The 22,905-nt window shown below is 39.5% G+C and overlaps 1 protein-coding gene across 3 annotated transcripts in view; it reads left to right on the top strand.

The window, feature by feature from the left end:
- Positions 1–22,905, top strand: part of LOC149258518 (uncharacterized) — a 320,770-nt gene that overhangs the window by 158,370 nt on the left and 139,495 nt on the right. For all 3 annotated transcript variants that reach the window (XM_089415470.1, XM_089415474.1, XM_089415476.1), the window contains exons 4-6: positions 11,959–12,202; positions 12,330–12,380; positions 12,488–12,556. In XM_089415470.1, the coding sequence (XP_089271596.1) occupies positions 11,959–12,202; positions 12,330–12,380; positions 12,488–12,556 (364 nt within the window). The remainder of the gene's footprint in view (positions 1–11,958; positions 12,203–12,329; positions 12,381–12,487; positions 12,557–22,905) is intronic.

The following is a 22,905-nucleotide window of genomic DNA, read 5'->3' as shown; positions in this document are numbered from 1 at the left end:
TAAGAAGTAAAAGTGTATCACAAGCAATTATCAAGAAGAGAAATCTTTTAAACTATCCTTGCCCTAGATTTCTCAACATTGTCTCCATTGCCCGATTTCGTGGTTAGCCTTGTATCTTAGTGTAGCGGGATCTCCTTTACTAGCCATTAGCTTTAGGGTTGGCACTACATGGGAAATTCCAATTTTTTTTGCGTGGTCCCGCTTCCCGACACCATATACATCACTCTCTTTCACTCATTTTAGCCCCATTCATTTCTTTTCCCATCCGGGTCCACATGTGTACATTGGGTCCACACAAGGTTAACCTCCACCTCCCCTTGTCCACACCTTGGGTCGGGTCTGGGACGATGCCCAAGAGGTTGATGCAGGTAAAAGGAAAAGAAAAAGCATAATTTGGCCTCTCAACAAGAAATGTACCACAAAATGCGAAAGATGGCCGAGACATACAAATTTAGCACGTTGGCAAAAGCTAAACATGAGCTCTACCCCTTTATCCATGGCGATGACCCTGGTTCCTATGGGCCATAGATGAGCCCCCTTTATCATTAAGGAACCCATGATTGTCCCAATCCCTAGTGGGCGATGAACTGCCCTACCTTAAGGGGGTTTTCACTTCTATATATTACACAACATGCTCTGATCCCCTGGAGCCCCGAGCAGTTGTGAAGAAAAATTAATCAAAGGCAAAAGGCATATGAAGAAAGGTGGAAAAACAAAGGTCGGGGTAACTCATGTGCCACGATTTTCTCCGTCCTACACTCATATACCTAGGTGTGGGCTTCCCTTATTATAGCTACCCTTGTACCATGACATGTGGTCTAGATGATTCCCCTAATCCCCACTCCGTTCCATTACCATATCATTTGCGACCTACCACTTGAGGGACCTACCATGGACATATCACCCCCTTTAATGGTTGAAACCACCTAATAGGGTCCTTGATTAACCCCTTCATTGAATTTGGGGACACTTGTACATGCCAAAGCCCACTATGGAAGGGCATACCACCATGAAGTGCCCCATTGATTCCATGACTTGTAAGCTCTTTTACTTGATTATTCTAATTCTTTTTTGTATTGGAGGGCAAGGGGATGCATTGGATCTTATACAAGATTGTAGGTGTGTCTCCATTTAGGACTTGGTCTCCCTATATGGGGTCCTAGCCCTCGAGAGGGCCACATTGGTACTTGTAGGGTGAGCGTTGAGAGCCATGGACCTCCACCATAGTAGAGAGTACTTCATGGATCCCTAACACCACTCATTGATTGCTCGTGTTCCACCTTTTTGGATGAGGATGATGCACCTGGTTCACATGCCCAACTAGCTCCACAGTTGCACCATACTCTTGGCAGATGATCCGGGGTCCAGATGAGGGCTTATGACATGCTCCTAGCCCTTACAAATGGTTTACACGTAGTTTTGATCCCCTTGGAGACCCATGAGGATGTCCTTGTGCCCCTCACACCCACTTGGGGTACCACAGGGATTTGCTTGGAAACAAGGAGCCAACCCCTTGTCCACAATGTTTGAGGTCCATTCTCACATCATGGCACACTCAGGATTTCATTAGGCCTTCGCAATGACCCAATGACTCATTATATTTATTATTCTACTCGCTTGAGAGGCTTATTTTTATGTTGTTGAGCTATCTTGGTGGGTTGGTCACCAAGTCATATCATTATTGAGCATTATTTTATTATTTGGGGCTAAATAAGAAAATTAGTCTATTCGAATCCCTTGTTGTTTTGTATAAAATTTAAATAGATGAGAGGCTGATTCACTTCTCTCATCATCACTTGGATTGGATTAGTATCTCTAGAGAGATTTTCACACTTTTTGCTGGGTAAATTTTTTGGAGTATTCTTGATGCACTATGATGTGTGGATTTTAGCTATTGTCTTTGGAGCTTCCTTCTAATGCGAAGTTGATGAATGGATATATGCTCTCTCTCTCATGTCAGTTGAATTTTGATGCTATTCTTGTTATTTTATTGGTTCACTGTATGTTATGGTTATCATTATTCTTGTATGGGTTAAAGTAAATGCAAAATTCTTCTGGGAACCTTGAATAAGTGATTTAATGCATGTGTTGTACTTGAAGAGAGTGGGTGAATGTTCCTAGAGGCACCTAATAGGTTTAAGCCTCGAAACTTCATCTCTTTGGCAAATTTGAAGTATAAATCTCTAATTACCTAGTCGCTACCCTTGAGTAGGCTAGCGAAGGTTAATTAGGGCTCCTTAGCTCATGAAAATTCTCGATGTGTGTATCTTGACTACATTAAGCCCAAGCAATAAGGCACTGATCTTCATATCCCTTTAGTGGTCAAATTTACTTCTCTTTCCTTCACCTCTCCAAATTTTAGGCCTAACCTTAGTAGGTCACCTAGGGCATCACATAAATTCCATTGTAGCCACCCAAACTCCTTGATTTTTGGTCCAATATAGCATTGGCTTTTCTCTAGAGGTCCTCCAAATTTCAAGCAATTCCGATGGTGGAATCCTAAGATATAGCAAGCCCTAGCCGCAAGACCAACTCTTTCCCTAGGCTAATTATGGGTTAGTGTCCTCATTGGGATCATTTCATTGAAATATCAAGGAAATTAGGTCTTTGATCTTATTCTCCTCCCTAATTAGGTCAAGCCCCTCCTTAAGCGATCAACTCCTTAACCTTTGACCTAGTTTGGGTCCACTTGGCTTCTCTGTGGTCCCACAAGCTTGTAACTCATATTCTACAAGTATTACATAGAAGCCATTTCTCCACAAGGATCCTTAGACCTAGGAAGCCTCTTGTCAAGAGATATTCTCAAGCCCTATGCTTGAGTATCCTCTTACCCCTTCCTAGAGAGCCCATCACCTTACTTCTTAAGCAAGCAAGCCACATAATTGAGTCTCTCTTGCAAATAGGCTGTAGGAATCACCCTCTATCCATTCATTGATCCACTCGTCCTTGTGATTCCTCTTATATCGTGTCTCCTCCCATCAGTGAAAGTTTGTAAAGAGTAGGGAGCCTTAGTTGAGGTGACAGTGGGCTATCGCTCCATTGTGCTCCTCGACCTAGTAATTGCTCTATATGATCCCCTCCTAGTTTGAGTAGTAACAAAGACATTGCCCAAAATGCTTTTTAAGAGGCTCTCATTACAATATAAATCTATTTGGTAGCTTGGCTCAACCTTGGTTGTACATTCATAAAAAATCCAAAGAGTGATGACTCCTTGGCTCTAGAAGAGGGAGCAATCATGGAGGCATGAGTTACCCCTTTGCTCGGCCTGATTTTTCCGCCCCTCTGGTGTGCCTTTTACTTTAATGATTTATCATCCTCTTTAACATATCTTAGGTGACCTAGCTTTCTTTTATAGTTTTTTAATACCCTTTATGTTAAATGTTTAGATTGTTCTATGCTGTATCGATTACTTTATCCCAATTCAATACTTCAATTAGCAATCTTTCCAATAACAATTAGTCTTTCCAATCATCAACAATAATTGAAGATAGAACAATAAATGCAATGACAAAGGAGACAATCAACACATCCACAAAAGACACCAGGTTTGGTCAAAGACCAGGGAAAAACCCCATAAGGGGGAAAACCCTTTGAAATTCTTCTTCTATTAGATTGCCATAAAATGTTCAGCAGAGAGTACAATGAGCCCAATACAATATCATCCAACAAAATAACCCAATAACATTTAGAAATATGTTTCCAGCGTTAGAATATATTAGAGACAACTTTTCCTGTATGCAGTCAACTGCAGTCAACTTTGGTCAATGATCAAATTTTAGTCAAGGGGCTATGCAAGTGACTGTAGGCTTCTTGTCGCTCCCTTGAGCCTGCAAGCCAGCGATTGTGGTCGAATTTGTCCTGTGACGAGCCAATGACTGTAACCCAAAACCCTAAAAACAGATGCGAGCCTCAGACCCTGTAATTTCAGACCTTTGCGAACTTCTTTTGTCGTCCCAGCCTCAAACCTGTGCGAACCAATCAATGAAGAAGAGAAGAAGAAGATGCTTGGTGATGTCCAAATGAGCTTGAGGTCACTTGTATTTATAGGCTTCCAAGGGTGACCAATTTACCATTAGGGCCGACCTGTCCAAATGTGCATATGTGGGCTTTTCTTCATAAGTACACTTTCCCTTGTCCAAATTTGATGATCTTTAGGTCGATTTTGGTCCTCTTGAAAAGAGGAATTCAATGCAATCATCATCTCCATCAAATAAGCTGTCCAAAGTGGAATTTGACCCTAGTTGCATAATTTAACACTCCCTCTCAACTAGGGAGAATTCCACCTCTCAATATTTGACCATCGATCAACATGTTATCCTATCCTCATACGATGTTCCATCTCTACTCAACTCTATCTACTGAAACATTCTCGAATCTAAAGAAGAAGAATCATTGGGGAGCTAAAGCTACCACCCTCTACATCATCGGAGAGCATATCTCAATCCGAAACCACATCGGGGAGTACATCTCAACCCGAAATTTCATGGGGGAGCTAAATATCTTCGATCCCATATCGAGTAATAGGTGATATAGGGGAGCACATCTCAACCCATTCTATTGCCCATCGATCTTCCCAATAATGACCCTCAAGAGTCACGTGGTAGAATAATTGCATCATAATCCGAGCTTGGGCTAGATACCTGACTTACCAAAAGGTAAGGATCATAGGCCCCAAGCCTCCTCAACCTGTTGGCTAGACAGGGAGGGACAATCCCAACAAGCCTGACTTGTGGGTATGATGCCAAATGGGGTATACTCTACAAAGACCAAGATAGGGGAGCAACATCTCCAACCCTATGGGTAACAGATAGGGGTGATACACTATTGTCCAGAGATCCCTCAACCCTAGGAGCTCTCCATCTCAATTCTAGACCCTGGGAGCTCAAACAGGGGGAAAGAGCTGGCTCAGTGTTGTCGATCAACGATGCTCCTTATCAGGAGGGGTCACATCCATCAGTCCAAGCTGCCCTCTGAAGACCAAGAACTTCCCTTTCAACAAAGCCTTGGTGAGTATATCTATAATTTGATCATGTGTTGATATGTGGTGGAGTCTAACGACTCCTCTCTGCACCATGTCTCAAATGAAGTGATATCAGATCTCTATGTGCTTGGACTTGTCATGAAATACAGGATTCTCTGCCAGATGGATCCCACTCTTGTTGTCACAATATATCATTGTAGTGTCTAGGACCTGCTCAAATAGCTCTCCAAAGAGCTTCCTCAGCCAAATTACTTCGCAGCTAGCCATGCTAGCCGAAATATACTCTGCTTCGGCAGCACTCAATGCTACGGACTTCTGTTTTGTGCTCATCCAAGATATCATGGCAGATCCAAGGCTAAAACAACATCCAAATGTACTCTTCCTGTCGACAATGTTTCCTGCCCAGTCAACATCGGTGTATCCATGAAGTCGAACATCTCTGACAGAATATCTCAGATCAAGTGTGATTGTCCCATGCAAATATCTCAAAATGTGTTTGGCAGCAATCCATTGTGCATGGAGAGGCTCGATCATGAATTGACTCAATGTATTCACTGTGTAGCATATGTCCAGACATGTGTTCACTTAGAACATCAGAGCCCCAATCAACTGTCTATACTCAGATTGATTCGCCAAATCGGGTCCTGCAGCCTATCCACATAGCTTCTTGAAGTTCATTTCCATCGGTGTGGGTAGGGACTTGCATTCTATCATTCCAAATCTTTCCAACAACTTCACAACATATTTTCCTTATGAAAGGAAAATCTCATTGGGCCTTTGCCACACCTCAAGGCCTACAAAGTAATGCATGAGTCCAAAGTCTTTATCTCGAATTCAGAGGTTAGATCCCTCTTACACTCGATCATCAGGGGTTCACTACCTGTCAAGAATAGATCGTCAACATATAAAACCAAAATCAACGACATACCTTGGACTACTTTGAAGTAGAGGTTGGGATTGGCATTGTTTCTTGTGAATCCCAACTTCACCAAATAACTGTCTATGTGGGCGTACCATGCTCCGGGGGCTTGCTTCAAACCATACAACGCCTTCTTCAACCTGCAAATGTGTGTCTTTTGATCCTCTACTTCAAATCCCTGTGGCTGCTCAATGTACACTTCTTCTTGCACCATTTGATGAAGGGTCCATCCTTGAGTTGCGGCAAGGGAAAATATCGAACGAATGGTTGTGTATCGAGCCACTAGTGCAAATATATCATCATAATCTTCTCCCTCTTTTTGGGAGAATCCTTGAGCCACAAAACTTGCCTGGTATTTCTCAATGCTACCATCAACTCCATGCTTGATCTTGAATAGACACTTTGAAGTTACCACAGATTTCCCCTTTGGTCTCGACACAACATCCCATACGTCATTCTTCATGATTAATTCATATTCTTCAGCCATAACATATTTCCAAACTTGTTCTTTTACATCTTCTTCAAAGGTGGGAGGTTCGGTTTGAATCATGGTGCTTATAGCTGCAACCATTGTTCCATGGGGATGCGTCCCCCAGGGTCGGGTGCATGCATCCCTCGAACCCGACGCACCTAGGACAGGGAGTCTACTAGGGGTGCGTTTACCCACGCACCCTTTTTGGGGAGTCTTGGGGAGACGCAAGGGGGTGTGTTTCCCCAGTGTGGGGGACGAGACTCCCCAAAAGGGGTGCGTCTGAGCGTCCCTCCTCAAAACTTCAGTATCTAGTATATAGTAATATACTAGTATGTTTTTCTTTCAATTTAGATTCTAGAATGATGAATGATGAATTTAATTTTTAAATCAATGTAGATTGTAGAATGATGAATGATATGGATAAATGTAATTGAATATTTCATTATTGAATCTCATGGTATGGATGAATAATGGGTATGTCATATCAATGATGTATGTATCAAAATGAATGATGAAGATGGATCAATTTATGTCATTATTTAATTCAATTATGAATTTAAAATTTATGTGTGGATCAAATTTCAATTTTCAATGTATTGGTATGCATATTACTATTAGTCTATTTAATATTTATGCTTTCATTATTGAAAAACGAATATGAACTTGAATATTATATATATAATTAAAAATTATATACCCCGACTTCCCCCCGCACCCCCAAAATTTCCCTAAAATTTGAGGGTACTCCCACACGTCCCCCTGTGCGTCTCTCCGCACCGGAGTCTTGGTGGAACATTGGCTACAACATATCCCTGGTACCTGCATGGCTTCTTCCTTTCTCTAAATGTTCTTTGAATGGGAGCTCATCTCTCATCATCTTGTAATTTGTTTCGAAACCAAAGCGACCTCTTCCTGGTGGGAGCATCACATGGAGGAGGATCTAAGGGATCCATGGTCTCCATGGGATCATCAACAATATATGTCTCAAATTCGGGTACGAAAGGACCATCTAAAATATCCATATCATCATTCTTCTCAAGAGGAGGCGGTGAAGGAAGGTCCCTTGCTTTTCCAAGGGAGGCATCTTCATCGAATGTAACATCCCTGCTAATTTCAACCTCCCTTTGCCTGGGAATATATATTCTAAATGCTTTAGAATTTTCACAATATCCAACAAATGTACCTTTTCTTCCAGTGGCCTCCAACTTGTTTCTTTTGTCCTTCGGCACATGAAAGTATACGGGGTAGCCAAAGATATGGAGATGACCAACATCGGGCTTGACACCTGTGAATACTTCTTCAGGGGTCTTGTTGTCCAATGCTTGATGAGGTACCATGTTTTGAACATATATGGCGACATTTGTTGCTTCTCCCCAAAGGAACTTTGACAACTTTTGATCATGGAGCATGGCACGAGCAACTTCTATAATGGACCTGTTCTTTCTTTCAACCACTCCATTTTGTTCGGGAGTATAGGGCACAATTGTCTCTTTCTTGATACCTTCCTTCTTGCAAAAATGAATGAACTCCTTTGATATGTACTCTCCACCATTGTAAAACTTGAATATTTTGATTTTCTTCTCTGTTTGATTTTCGATCAAAGCTTTGAACTCCTTGAACACTTCGAAGGCTTCATCTTTGTGCTTCAAATAATATATCCATGTCTTTTTTGAGAAGTCATCAATGAAGGTGATATAGTAGAGATGGCATTAGACCACATATGTCGGAGTGAATGAGATGGAGGATGTCATTTGTCTTGTTCTCACTAGAGGGGAATGGTCCCCTTGTCTTCTTTCCATTGGCACAACCTGGACATACTCCATCATGATGGGCTTGAACCTTGGGAATCCCTGAGACCAATTTCTCCAATTTCGGAAGAGCATCATAATGTAGATGGGCCAATCTTTGGTGCCATAGCTCGCTTAGATGATTAGTATCATGGACCAATGCTAGAAGTGGTCTTCCAGTAACCCTATAGAGTCCTTCATATCTTGATCCCAATGTGAATGCATTTCTCATTGGTGATATAACAGGCCAAGTAAGAACCTTTCCCTTGATGAAGGCAACCCTCATCCCATTGTCTTCCAAAGCGGATATTTATACCAAATTCTTCTTCAGTCTCGACACATATATCACATCATGTAGCAAAATAGATTCCTCGGAATTCAATTGAAATTTGACGGCTCCAAAACCTTTACCAGGATAAGTGGAGTTGTCTCCAAGAATGATTTTCAAATTTGACTTCCTCTCTACCAAATTAAAGAGAACTTCCTTATAACCAGAGGAGTGATAAGTGATCCCACTATCAACCAACCAACTATCCCACGAATCCGGAGGATATGAACTAGTAAGGACGGAAATAAGAATATATTCAGAATGGTTCGTAACATTACTTTCGTACATGGAGAATCTTAACTTCTTTTGTGGACGAAGATCTTCTTCATGATCACTTGGAGCATCTCTTCTTCTTCTTTCATCTCTTCCATTGTGATCATTCCTTTGACCATCTCTCCTTCTTTGATCATTGAACCTATTTTGTTGCTTCTAGTATTGTAGTGTGGTTCATTGTTCTTCTCAGGGCAATCTCGAGCATAGTGGCCTTTCTTATGACAATTGTAGCATTCAATGTGCAATAATTCCTTCCTTCTATTTGGATTTTGAGGTGGAGTTTCTCTTGAATTTGATGTACCTCCTTTTCCTTTCTTCTTCTTCTTGTCATGAGTGATGAATGTAGCAAGCTCTCCTTCTTCATGCTTTTGAATCCTTCCTCTTGATATCATCCTTGATTCTTCTTGAGTGAGATTTCCAACAATTTCATCAAATGATGGGAGGACATTGTTGTTGCTTATAGTAGTAATAAAGGTTTCCCAAATAGGAGGGAGACCTCTTAGAGTCACAATCACCAATTCCCTGTCAGTGATAGATTCCCCAACACTCTACAATTGATCTCTAAGACGAGATATCCTCATTATGTAGGATTGCATGAACTCTCCTTTGTTCATCTTTGTGTCTTTGAGTTGATCTTTCAAGGAGATGATTTCATTCAAATTGTTGACTTCATACATGCCAACTATCTTATCATACATGTCCTTAGACTTCCTCAAATTTCCAACATATGGAAGTAAATTATCTTGTAAACCATCAATTATAATTTTCTTTGCTTTCAAATCACCTTTCTTGTACTTGTCCTTAGCAGTAAACCATCAATTATAATTTGCTTTGCTTTCAAATCACCTTTCTTGTACTTGTCCTTGGTAGTAGCGGAAGCATTCTCTGGAGGCTCAGGTACTTTTCCTTGAATTTATTCCAAAACATCATTGTTGTCAGCGATGATCTCCAACCTGACTTTCCATGCAGCAAAATTGGATGAGTCACCCAACTTCTCATTTTCCTTGAAGAAGGAAGACATCTTGACTTGGATAGATCGACTCCTTCAACTTTCCAAAGATGATTGCTTCAATGCTTGTCTCCTTTTGGGCTTGTCCTTCGTCTTAGCTCTAATACATTGTTAAATTTTCAGATTGTTCTATGTTGTATCAATTACTTTAGCCCAATTCAATACTTCAATTAGCAATATTTCCAATAACAATTAGTCTTTCCAATCATCAACAATAATTCAAGATAGAACAATAAATGCAATGGCAAAGGAGACAATCAACACATCAACAAGAGACACCAGGTTTGGTCAAAGACCAGGGAAAAATCCACAAGGGGGAAAACCCTTTGAAATTCTTCTTCTATTATATTGTCATAAAATGTTCAACAGAGAGTACAATGAGCCCAATACAATATCATCTAGCAAAATAACCCAATAACATTTAGAAATATGTTTCCAACGTCAGAATATATCAATGACAACTCTTCCCCTCTACGGTCAACTATGGTCAACTTCAGTCAATGATCAAATTTCAGTCAAACTTCCCGATCGCATGGAGGAGGTGTGTGAGTGATTGTAGGCTTCCTATTGCTCCCTTGAGCCTGCAAGCCAGTGACTGTGGTTGAATTTGTCCTGTGACGAGCCAACAACTGTAACCCAAAACCCTAAAATAGATGCGAGCCTTAGAGCCTGTAATTTCGGACCTTTGCGAACTTCTTTTGTCGTCCCAGCCTTGGACTTGTGCGAACCAATCAATGAAGAAGAGAAGGAGAAGATGCTTGGTGATGTCCAAATGAGCTTGAGGTCACTTGTATGTATAGGCTCCCATGGGTGACCAATGTACAATTAGGGCCGATCTGTCCAAATGTGCATATGTGGGCTTTTATTCATAAGTACATTTTCCCTTGTCCAAATTTGATGATCTTTAGGTCGATTTTGGCCCTCTCGAAAAAAGGAATTCAATGCAATCATCATCTCCATCAAATGAGCTGTCCAAAGTGGAATTTGATCCTAGTTGCATAATTTAACACTTTAAAGATGTAGCAACCTGTCGCTCATCGGGATTGGGACATTCATAAGATCCTTTGTTTTGATATAGCACGAAATTCTTAGGAACTGGGTGATGGCTAATGATAGTGGTAGAGCTCCTACTAGGCTTTTTCCCATGTGCTTATATATATCCCTATTAAGTTCTGTTAAACCTAGTATCCGGTAAATCATTAACCTAGCAGATTGCAAATCTTTTGAATCACTTACACAGCTAAGTTCTTAACATTCAGCAGAAGCAAAAGTAAAGTAACCATTCTCATAAAAATGACACACATATTCTTCCCAATCAATATGTGGCATGTTTGGTGTTGATTATGATATTGATGACATGAAGTTGGGAGGGGTGAGGGGGGTGGCAGGGGTTGGTCCCATTATTGTTTTAGTATTCGAACTAGGCTCTGAAGTAAGTGATGCACCAAGCATGGCATATGAAAGCACTAGTTGTGTGGCTTGGCCAACTCATTCTTCTACTACTAAGGTTGTAGATGTCCTTGAAGAGTTTGAAAACTCTGAGCCAAAGGATGTTTTTGTAGCTACTGTTGATGATCCCATTTCTAGCAGTTGTGATGAGTTTGATGAGTGATCATTTTGATTAGTGATTTGTAGAAGGACATTAGCTTGTAGCATGGTTTTTGGACTCTAGTCAATCCGAGTCCAAGTCGAAATGTGAGTTGATAGGTGGCCAAATCAAAGTCCAAGTCTGAGTTTTAAAACTATGGCTGTACCATGGGAAAATGATGTATCTGCTAGGAAAGACCACCATAATAACAACACAATATTGGTTCAGTGTTCTTCCATTTTATGGGCTGCGTTTACATGGAATATATGTTTTATATTTGCATAGTGAATCTCCATTTGTAATTTCCTTACTGCATATGAATAAATCAAAGATGAGGCTAACGCAACCTCCTTCACTGCCTTGGGCAACCGCCAGCATCAGTTGGTAGTGTGCTGGTAGCCTTGGGAGAAAACAGGACTGCATAGTTTTGGCAAGCAGGGTTCGGAAGGTTAAACACTGAAAATTACCCTTTTCTGGCTAGTGATTAGTATACACTAATAGCATGTTTTAGTTCCTGCTACTTTAAGATATGAGCCTCTATATGTTTTAACCCTATAAATTAGTATAAAAGTCTACTGATTCATTTTCACTTGTATAATAGGTAAAATTCAGTGATGTGGTAGAGTGGCTTAACAAAAATGCAAGCTCAATTGCACAAAATGTTCCTGCAAACATGTCTAAGGAAGGTTTCCCAAGTATAGAGAAGCAGGTTCAAGATGAAGACAACAAATCAGAAGTTTCATTTGTTGCTAATGATGACTCAGGGAAGCCAGGTTTGGGACCACCATCTACAGGATCATGGAATTTTGGATCAGTTTCTGCCAATCAAAGTTCACTGACAACAGGTGTGCATCTCTTAGCATCAGAATACTTGTGAAAATATCATACATGTAAACAATGAAGACAAATCAGAATTTTTATTTCAATTAAAGGTTTACTCAAACAAATAACGATGTGAATCACCCTTTATAGGACCATGGAGTTTTGGATTGACTTCTGCCAATCAGAATTCACCAGCAGCAGGTATGCATATCAACCTAAGAAAGCTTTTGATAAGCTGAATTGCATGGATCTTAATTTCACACATTCCAGTGGTATAATTTTATTTAGTCTTGTGGCGAATGTCGCAGGGTTTTTTTCTCATCTGCCAGTTCCACCTATTGCAACGGGAGGAACATCAAATGACCAAGAAGAAGAAAGTAAGTTTCCGTGTTTGAGAACTTAATGGCATGCTCCAGAATTCCATTCTAGCTTATGCAACAATGTATGTTCAGTCATAAAAATGGAATAAGTTTGGCCATGGTACAGTATATGTCTCCTTTACCGGCATCCTGAGGTTTCTTAAAATTGACAACCCATTTTTATTTGCAATGCTGAGTTTTGCATTTCAAAATTTCCACTCTAAAATGCTGATTTATTTAGCAGAAAGTATATTACTTGTTCTGTAGTGCACTTTATTCTTTTATTTGATTCTAATCAACTCTTTTCTGGAAATTTTTATTCCTCCTATTTGCAGAATTTATGTGGTTATAAATTGCTGAAAAAATAGGTCTAGTTCACAAGGTATCTCCACTCCTTAATCCTAGGAGATGGTTGGTAACCTTGTACCATTCTAAGGTAATGTATATGCCTTTGCCAATGTAAAAATTGTTGCAAGCAGTTTATTCCTAATGTACCTTGAACAGGAGATACTTGTTGATATTGCAGCATTCTTAAGTGCTCTGTAGTCCATTGCCAACATACATGATGTTGAACAAAATTTATTCCCTTGAGCCCTTCTTCAGTTTAACTTGTTTTAGTTTGTCTATTTTTCACCTTGCTTTAATAACAGAATATGAATGGTTTTATTTCCTAATGTCGAAATGATATCCTTACAATCAGGAATATGGGGGGAAAGGTCTTCTAGGCGTGGTTAAATTACTTGATTTGAGTTCACAAATGAAATGAGAGTTTGAAAATTCTCTGAATCTGTCTTCCTGTGCAAGAAGTGTATGGGAATGCATTTCTTATCTTGGTCTTTAGTGGACATGATAAATTTCAATTTCATTTTTGTGATCAGATATGTTGTGTATCAAGTATTTCATGTTCTGCAAATCCATGTGTGTTGATTTTACAAGTGCAATAGAGATCACAGTAAAATAAAGATGCACAAGGAGACACACAAAATTTTACCCTAGGAAACCCAACATTGGGAAAAACCCAGCAATTTTTTCTTAGGAGAAATTGCCCAAATCCATCAAATGTATAATCTGAATTTTCCCAGTCAAACTTGGTCAAACTGACCACTACTTCACATAAGTCAAACCTGGTCAAAGGAGAGAGAATTTCAGACTTTTGTTCAGCCAGTCAAATCTGGTCAAACAGGCCAAATTTTGACCTCTGCAAGTCCTGGTCAACTGTGGTCAACACGGGCTGAATTCTGGCCCTGCAACTTCCTCAGAAAATTTGGTCAAACTGCGTCAGTTGACCTGCGGTCAGCTCTGGTGAAGCAGGTTCGGTCAGTGTCCAGAATTCTGCCCAGAATTTTGGTCAACAGTCCAGTCAAAAAAGTGGTCAAATGCCCAGAATCTCGGTTCAACAAGTCTTGGTCAACGCAGCTCAGAAGCAGCCCAAATATCCTTCAGTCAACGCTAGTCAATGAGTCAAACTCCAGTTCAGATTTCACTGGTCAAAACTCAGACTTCTTTCTCCTTCGCATGTGTGAATAGATGACTAATTGATCATGTGTGATCTGAATTATGATGCTGAGTGAGGAGGTCAAAATGTAAATCTATATGAGTCAAATCATGTAGGTTTTGACCAAGGGACAAACCCCTATCAACTAGTGGGGCTGACCTGACAGTTTGGAGCCTACATGAACTTTAAAATAATAATTTATTCACTTTGACTTTGTAGATTTGGATACCGACCGAAGCTACAAAAATTCAACACTCCCTCTCAGCTAGGGAGGTATTCACCTTGATTTCCACAGAGTACATTTGTTGAAGAATTTCTCCATCCCATGAAAAGATTGAATTAGCTAGCTATGTTGATGTATCCATCCACATGTTCTATTCTAGAACCACGTGGAAAGCATCCTGCATCAACATCATGGAAAGGGTATCTAGTCACCCACTAGTGACATATCCTTTGCAAATGGATCTAGTTACCCACTAGCAAAAACCCATGGCAATATGGTCAAAACCATCTGACTGCGGTCAACAGTACGAGTCCTTGGGTCACCAATCTACCAAGTCATCACTTGGAGTCATCTCAGGTACCCACCTGACCCATGGTGAAACCTTGGGGCCATTTACCATTCCCACATGTTGTCACATGCTATTGAATGGTAAAACTGCTTGTCTGATGCTATAAGGCACTCACTCAACCAACTAGCCAAATAACCATTGGCAATATGGTCAGAACCCTGACTGGGGGAGCACTCCGAGCCTTGATGCTACTTGGGCCAATCTCCCTAGCCACATTACTATTGGAAATATGGTAGCCATGGTCGGTATTTTCATCATGTGAAGAAATAGAAAAAATTGAATTTAAATTTTGCCTCTTAAATATACCTCAAGTTGGTCTCCTATTGTTTAAGTCGATTGGGCCTTTTAGAAGCTTCCATTCGACCCCCTTTGGAAGACTATAAATATGTGAGCCCTCCTCATTTGATACATCAATGATATATTTGTTTTATCTTTGTTCTAGCGAAGGAAGGATGAGGAGGAGGTTGAATTTCAGGAGGAGAGGCTTTGCATTTATGGAAAGCTCTTATTCTGGTCAACTGTTATATTTGATGTCTTATTTTCGGATGTATTGATGAACTATGAACTCTCTTTCTTACAAGGAAAGATTTCCTTGTTTTTCTCTGGCCTCAGGCCTAATTTCTATCTCTTGTCTCATTGATTGTCTCATGGTTATTTTCCACTGCTCTTTGATGTTTAATGGTTGATATTTTCTTTTGTATAATTATTTAATGATATTGAATGAATGCTATGTGGAATTAACGGTAACTGATGATTGGAAGTAGTTATTTGTTGGAGAAAATTATTCTAGCTTGCTTGCCCTAGAAATATCAACGTGGTATCAGAGCAAGTTGAAGAGTAGTTAACAAGGAGAGAAAATTGTGTTTTGTTTCTTGTCAAGTGAAAAATAGAATGATAAAAAGGAGGGCCGAAACCCTTGTTGAGGCTAGGATACAAGGCTGAGTTACCTTGCGAATCTGTGGAAATTTGCGAGCTTTGTGGCACTTATCCTCTCTGAAAAATTGCATACCTGTGGCACTTACCCTCTATGGAAGTTGCAGACTTGAGACACCAATATTTGTGGAAATTTGCAAGCTCTGTGGCCCCTACTTATGCAAGCCTTGTGACTCTTTTATGCATGCTACCTTAGTGGCATCTGAACCGTACTGTGGCATCCTAAAATCCGATCTGTGCCATCCAAAATATATCTCTATGATATTCTATTTCATTGCGAACTTCAGGCTTTGTGATGTGCACAAGTCTGAGGCATTGTATGTGCACAAACCTGTGGAAACTATGTGGAAGAAGTTTGCATACTTGAGGCTGCTTATGTCCGTGCGAGCCTGAGGCTCTTTACTAGTCTTGATTTTATGCGAACCTGAGGCTCCTTATATCACAAAGACACGAAGTGTGAGCCACATTGCTCTAAGGAATAACACGAAGTCTAAATCTATATATATGACTGTGGAACTATGCAAATTTTCTCCATCGTAAGGCATCCGAATTTTGTGTTGAATCTAAATTCATCCAAGCTCTCTCTGTCGATCTGATCTCTGTGATCTAATGACAGTTATGATCCGAACATGCAGGCTTCTTTATGGCATGGTATGCAAGCTTCTTTGTATGATATGAAGTCTGAACCCAAATGAGGTATGCAATTGATCTGATTTCCCTGTAAATGAAGATCTGAAGTCTAGGCTCATTATAATTATGCAAGTTCCGAGGCACTTGAATTTTTTAAGGCATCCTGGTTTCCTCTCTAACGTAATGTTCAAAACTGATAGCCCTATAATCAATGCAAAGTCTATAAAGCATATCACCTCAGATATGACCAAAAGTCTAAAGCTCAATCAAGTCCAAGCTCCCTCAAGAAATGATCAACTCAAGTGAGGTTTGAAGGTGCTATACTTATGATGATTTAAGACAATGTTTTTGAAGTTTCAAGTCCATGTCATACGAATTCTGAGGTAAGTGTTGAACTCTTTGTGTTAGTATTGTTGTTCAGGTGTGAAATGATGCCCAAAAGGTACAAGCCTCCTCTCTCTGTGGTTTTTTCAGATATCTTAAAACCTTAATGAATTAAATTGAGATTCCATTGGTCGAATAATTTGAGTAATGAAATTGTCGCAAACCCTGGTCTTCTTTGTGTTATCATTTAACTAGATCGAACATATCTTTAAGGTCTGAAGAATTATGTGTTATCACTTTAAAATGCTATAAAGAAGCCAAGGACCCTTGAAGTATATTGGAATGATCTAAGCCCTCAAGTCAAATTGTTAATAAAGTTACTGAATCTGAAGAAGGCTGCTCAATATGATGTTTCTTTTTATATATAAAAGGACAAAATACACTAAAAGAAGGCCAACCTGTTTGATTAGATATGTATATACATTCTCTGTGTTATAAGTTATTGAAGTATGTTAAGATGATTGCAAGGCTTTGACATATGTCTAATCTCCCTTTAAGGTTTGTTTTATTCATTGGAGATATCAACAATGATGGATAGCAAGTTGCAAGTCTGCAAAATAGTTTCAATTGAGCAAAAGGTTTGCTAAATCTATAGATGTTGCTTGTTTCTCTTCAAGCCTTGAAGACCAATGTCTCTCTGGATGAAGTCCTACATAACTAAATGCTGGCATGAATGTTTGGGAATAAGCCTAGACCTGAATGGTGGAATTCATTGCTGCTGTGATAAAAGTATTTCTTGATCTGAAGATGATTGCATGAATGTAGCTCTGGACATTGGAATCAAATGCGAGAATGACATTTCATCGAATTTGAAATTTGTTGAGATTGCAAAAATCTAGGTTTGGAAGAGTGAAATGTTTTGGATTTGTAAACCCTAGCGAGTGTTGAAGGAAATGTAACTAGGTTTGATCTTCATAAATGTACTTTTGATATTTGTATTTATTCAAGAAAAGAAATATTATTTTTATAATATATGTCAATGAGTTTCTTGCTCATTGAAACAGGTCTAGCACATGTTAAAGTGCTATAGGTGATTCAAAGAGTCAAAAGAGTTATGTTGAAGACCTTAAGGGCATGTTACTCTAGGTATACTTATGTATTAGAGTCAAAGAAGACACCTCCAAGCAAAGTCAAGTCTCCTCCAAGCAAAGGCACCATCAAAGGAAGCAATCTGTAGCAAAGAAGTCAAGTTGGCTTGCAGTCTTCCTGTCGGCCTAAAGGAGGGACAATCCTCTATATATAGAGGTTGTCCACTCCTCTAAAGACAATGAAAATCATCTCTGAAATCAGCAAAGTCAAGGAGCCAAGAAAAGAACGAAATAGGACGAAGACAAGGAGCCTCTAGTGCAACGAAGTAAGAGGAAGTACAAGCGAAGGTGGGACGCTATTTTCTAGGACAAATACAGTCACACGTGCGAGAAAAGAAAGGGCAGTGTACGGTTATATCAATAGTAAGATCACAGTCACATGTTCATCTTTGGTTGGGCTAGAAAGTTAGGCCTATAAGGCCTCCTACTCAAGCGAAGGAAAGACTCTCTCAAGCGAAGGTGAAAGGACCCTAATTTGCAAGGTTACCTACCACACGTGCGAGAATCTAGGGCTGCTGTACAGTCACTTCAGTCTACATCTACATCTCAAGAAGGATCTTGTTTGGTTGAAAGAAGGAAGGTGTCTACATAAGTGAAGGATATCTCTAAGTATAGAAGAGAAGCATCTCATCTAGAGCTCACATAAACAAGGTCTATCAATAGTTGAAAGAAGGACGAAGTGCCAGGTAATGAAGTGTCGGAAGAAGGAAGATTAAGTGTTGGCGAACAAAGTGCAGAAAGGAGAAAGGGCTTGACCTTTGCTTGAAGGATATTCTAGTCAAGGGTTTAGGGTTTGGCGTTGATCAATAAGAAGCTTCAATAAGAGAAATATACCAAAGGGTTCTCCTCTCAAGAGAAGAGAGGTTTTGGCCCTGGCAGAGAGCCAACATCTTGTGTTCTTGTTCTTATGTTTTTGGTAGTAGTTTGATGAAGTACACACACATGCATTAATAATAAGAAGAAGAAGATTAAGCTAACAAGACAAATTGTAAAAAGACTCCCCAAATTGTTATCAAGTCAAGAAGAATCACACTACACCTAATTGCCTTTGATTCTTCAACATGGTATCGAAGCTAAGGTGACACATCAAGGAAAGGGCATCTCAAGAACACTCATAAGGTGACTCATCAAGGAAGAAAATCTCAAGGACATCTACAAAGTTGAAGCATCAAGCCAAGAAGTCTCTATCACATCAAGGACAAGAAGGACTACCATCCATCACTCATCAAGGAAGACTACAAAGCATGAAGAAGAGCCTTACATAAAGGCACCTACAAGAAGAACAAATCAAAGAAGGACCTATATCATCTACAAGCCATCAAGAAAATCTCATCATCAAGCAAGTCCACTTGGAGAAAGCAACTTGAAGAACATCAAGATCTAAGGAAGGAAAGCCATCAAGTGTTCAAGGAGAAAGCAAGTCCACTACATCTCAAAATCTATCAAGTAAGTCCCCTTCTGAATGTACATCAATGTCTTTTTGCAAGGAAAGCAACAAACTGGTAGGTACCAATAACTTTCTTGCATGGAAGAAGAGGACTGATTTACTTCTCAAGGAGAATGAACTTCTAGAACACATCAAAGGGAATATCATTATCCCTGCTAAGGAACAAACTCAAGCCTTAGCCAAGTACAATAAGGATGAAACAAGAGCTCAAAGGATTCTAATAGAATCTATCAAGGACTCTCTCATTCCTTATGTCTCCAAACTTGAAACATCAAAAGAAATCTATGATAAACTAGTAGAGCTATTCTCGGTAACCACAACTGGAGAAGTGATATCTCTACGAAATGAATTGTACAAAATGAAAATATCAAAGGAAGGAATAGCTCCCTACTTCATGAAGATCTCTGAGATGAGGGATCAACTTCAAGAGCTACGGGAAGTCATGTCTGATAGAAAAATGACCACTGTAGTACTCAAGTTCTACTTGAGGATTGGGGCAACTTCACATCAAGCATATATGCCAAGAAGGAAGCCACCCCACTAAGTGAAATGTGGTCTCTATGCAAGATAGAGGAAATAAGACTCAAAGCAAAGGAAGATGTGGGATCAAAGGAGCAAGCATTTGCTACCATGGCCAAGAGAAAGGGAAAATCTAACAAATTTGGTCGACGAAGAACAAACAATAGAGATATGTCCAAAATCCAATGCTTTGGATGCCAAGAATATGGACACTACAAAAGGAATTGTCTTAAACTTAAGAAGGACAACAACAACAAAAGAAAAAGGGAAGAAGCTCACATGAATCAAGAGGTGAAAGAAGAAGAAAAGAAGCAAAAGAGGGAAGATTCTTCAGATCTCTACTATGACTAAGTCTACTTCATTACTTAAAGTCTTCTTTCAAAGTTTTGAGTAGTATAGGAGCATGTAGGAATAGAATAAAATTGCATGACTAGAAACATCTTCTAGAATCTAGAAGCATGAAGTACATAAAGTTCAAAACACTCATGTAGAAGGAGCATTTATAAATAGAACAAAATGCATGGTTAGAAATATCTTCTAGAATATAGGAGCATGGTAGATATATCTCAAGATATTCATGTAGAAGGAGCATACCTAGTATAGGACCTCATCCACAATGAAATAAAATTGATCATGATTAAGAATCTTAGAAGATCTCCATCATTAAAAAGAAAAAAAACATTTGCAGGGTAAGGGTCTTCAAGATCCTCTGATGGAATCTTCAAAAGAAGATTCATAATCAAAAGTAGATGTCTCATTGGGAGTCCCATTCATGGGATTTAAGAAAAATATGATATGCAGGCAAGTTAAGATGAAGCGAGAAGGGCCACACCATGGACAATCAATTGAAGATAAGATGATCAAAGGAGAATCAAGATGAGATATGTATGCATCAATGTTAAAATTGGCAACTAGGGCCGAACTCTAGGTGGGTCACCTTATTTATGGCTGCTGATATTTTTATTAGATTCCTCTTGCTGAGAGGTGTAGGATTGATTTAAAGATCATCCGATTCCGATAAGTATTTATGAAGATATGAATTTATTTTGATTATGGACAAATTGTCAAGTCGGCCAGCAACTTATGGAGGCTCAGAAGCCCAACATTCATGTCTATTCGACCTCAACATTTTGCATATAAATACAAGGAGTTTTTTCCTCATTTGGACACTTCACTCTCACACACCTCTCTCTCTCTCCTGCACAGAAAGAGTCTCTCTCTCTTTCTCACACGTGTGGATGAAAAGGAAGTCTTCCTAGGGCAAAAAGGACGCAGAAACAGGATAACAAGCATCTTTGACCAGCGTTGACTAGCGTTGACCCTCCAAGGAGTGCGGCTTGGGTGTGGTTGCCTCTCCTAGGCAGACCGCAATTTTTGGCACAAAAATCAAGGTGATCTGGCCTCTGGTTTGACCGGTATTGACTGCCCTAGTTTAGGGCTGCAGTTGACTTTAGAAATCTGCACTTTGACTGAACTTTTGGGGCTGTTCTAGGGCTGTTTCTTCAGGCTGTTTGAAGATAAGTTGACCAGAAATTGACCAAGCATTTTAGAGGTTAATTTCAACTAGTTTGATCAAGTTTGACTTCGCTGATCTAGGGTTTGCTGTTGCTGATATAAAATTACAAAATTCAGATTTTGTACTATTTCTCTCTGCTGAACTATTCAAGATAAAAGAAGATTTGATCAAAGGGTTTCCCCAAATTGGGGTTTGTCCCTGGCTAGCCGCCACATCTCGTGTCTCTTGTCTTGTGTTGAAATTTGGTACCGGAGGACAGGTGGTTCCCTTAGGCTTTGATCTTTGGCCTAGGGAAAAGTGTCCAAAAGAATTTAATTTTTCTCCTAAAGTGACTTTATAATTTTATAAAGTTAAATCTAATTTAAAAGTGACTTTAAGTGATAAAGTTACTAAGTCTAATTTTAAAGTAACTTTTATAAAGTAAATGAAAAATTAGAAAGGAAAAGTGACTTTGGAAATAAATGACTAAGTGGGTCTTTATTAAAGTGGGGTGAATTAAAAAATAGAAAGTGAGATTTAAATGAGCATTTAATCTCAGCCATTGATCTAAATCTATTTCAGCCATTGGATTTAGAGATCACCCAAAAGTCACTTGGATCACCCAAAAGTCACTTGGAGTTATATTAAAGGAGGAAAAGGAGGAAAAGGTCATTCATTCTTTCATGAGCAGATTGGGAGAAGGAGAGCAAGAGAGCAAGAGAGATTTCTGAGTAGGGAGGAGAAGGAGACAACAGCTTGGCACACATTCCAAGGCAGCAGTTGAGCAGATTTATACAGCTGATTCAGCACATAGTGAAAGGCAGATTTTTGCACAAAAATCGAGGAGCAGTTTGCTGATTTTTCTGCACACAAAACGGAGGCCGTACAACATTTATTGCTGTCCTGTTTGCTGTAATTTCCAGATTGCTGTGAGGCACGGGAAATGAGATAAGTTGTAAATTTGCTTGCTGATTTTTTGCTGAATAATTCTCACTGTAAAAAGGCAATTTTCAGAAATAAAGAAGAGCTCTCAAACTGGTTTTCCCCAAGAGTTGTAGGGGGTTTTTCCAGGGTCAAGTTGACCAAAAATATCAGTGTTTTAATGTGTTTTAATGGCTGTTTTTGATTGCTGATTTTTAATTCTGCAATTTCCAGCATTCTGAAAAATTTCCAGAATTTATGTTTTTAGCAATATTTATTTTTTTCAGTCTGTTAAATGTATGGTTATGGGAATGGGCATTTAACTACATGGGAGAAATAAAGAGAAACTGAAAACCGGGGTGGGAAAACAGAGATTTTTACATCTTGGCTTGTTTTCGGTTGATCATTTAATGTTCTATCTGCACTTTACTTAATGTATATGTGATTGCTAATCTGTGGTTAATAAAAGGAAAATAAGTAAATTGCACTAAGCATAGAATATACCATAATTTAACATGGTATCAGAGCTGAGGTGAAGACAAAGCCCAAGCAAGAGCAAGAGCAATCACCGAAGAGAAGGTTGGCAAGGCTATCTAAAACAAACCATGGGGTCCTCAACACACTTCCCTACTGAAAACAAACTTCGTGAGAAGTCTGACTACCACGGATGGAAGATGTCTTTCGATCTAACATTGGAAGAACATGAAGTGTTGGACCATGTGAGAGGCAGAGTTGTTGAGCCTCCATCAAATGCATCCGCTGCTGCTAGGAACAAATGGACCAAGGGAGAAGTCAAAGCAAGGAAGATCATCCAGGACTCTATCGACAAGCGCTTGGTGGCCTACGTTTCTGACCTAAACACCTCCAAGGAAATCTACGATAG

The sequence above is a fragment of the Pinus tabuliformis genome, chromosome 6 (assembly GCF_031772625.1).
Source record: "Pinus tabuliformis cultivar Carrire ecotype Pingquan chromosome 6, CPIR1, whole genome shotgun sequence".
Lineage (NCBI taxonomy): Eukaryota > Viridiplantae > Streptophyta > Pinopsida > Pinales > Pinaceae > Pinus > Pinus tabuliformis.
Note: the sequence above shows the minus strand (reverse complement) of the source record. Positions and strands in the feature narration are given on the sequence as shown.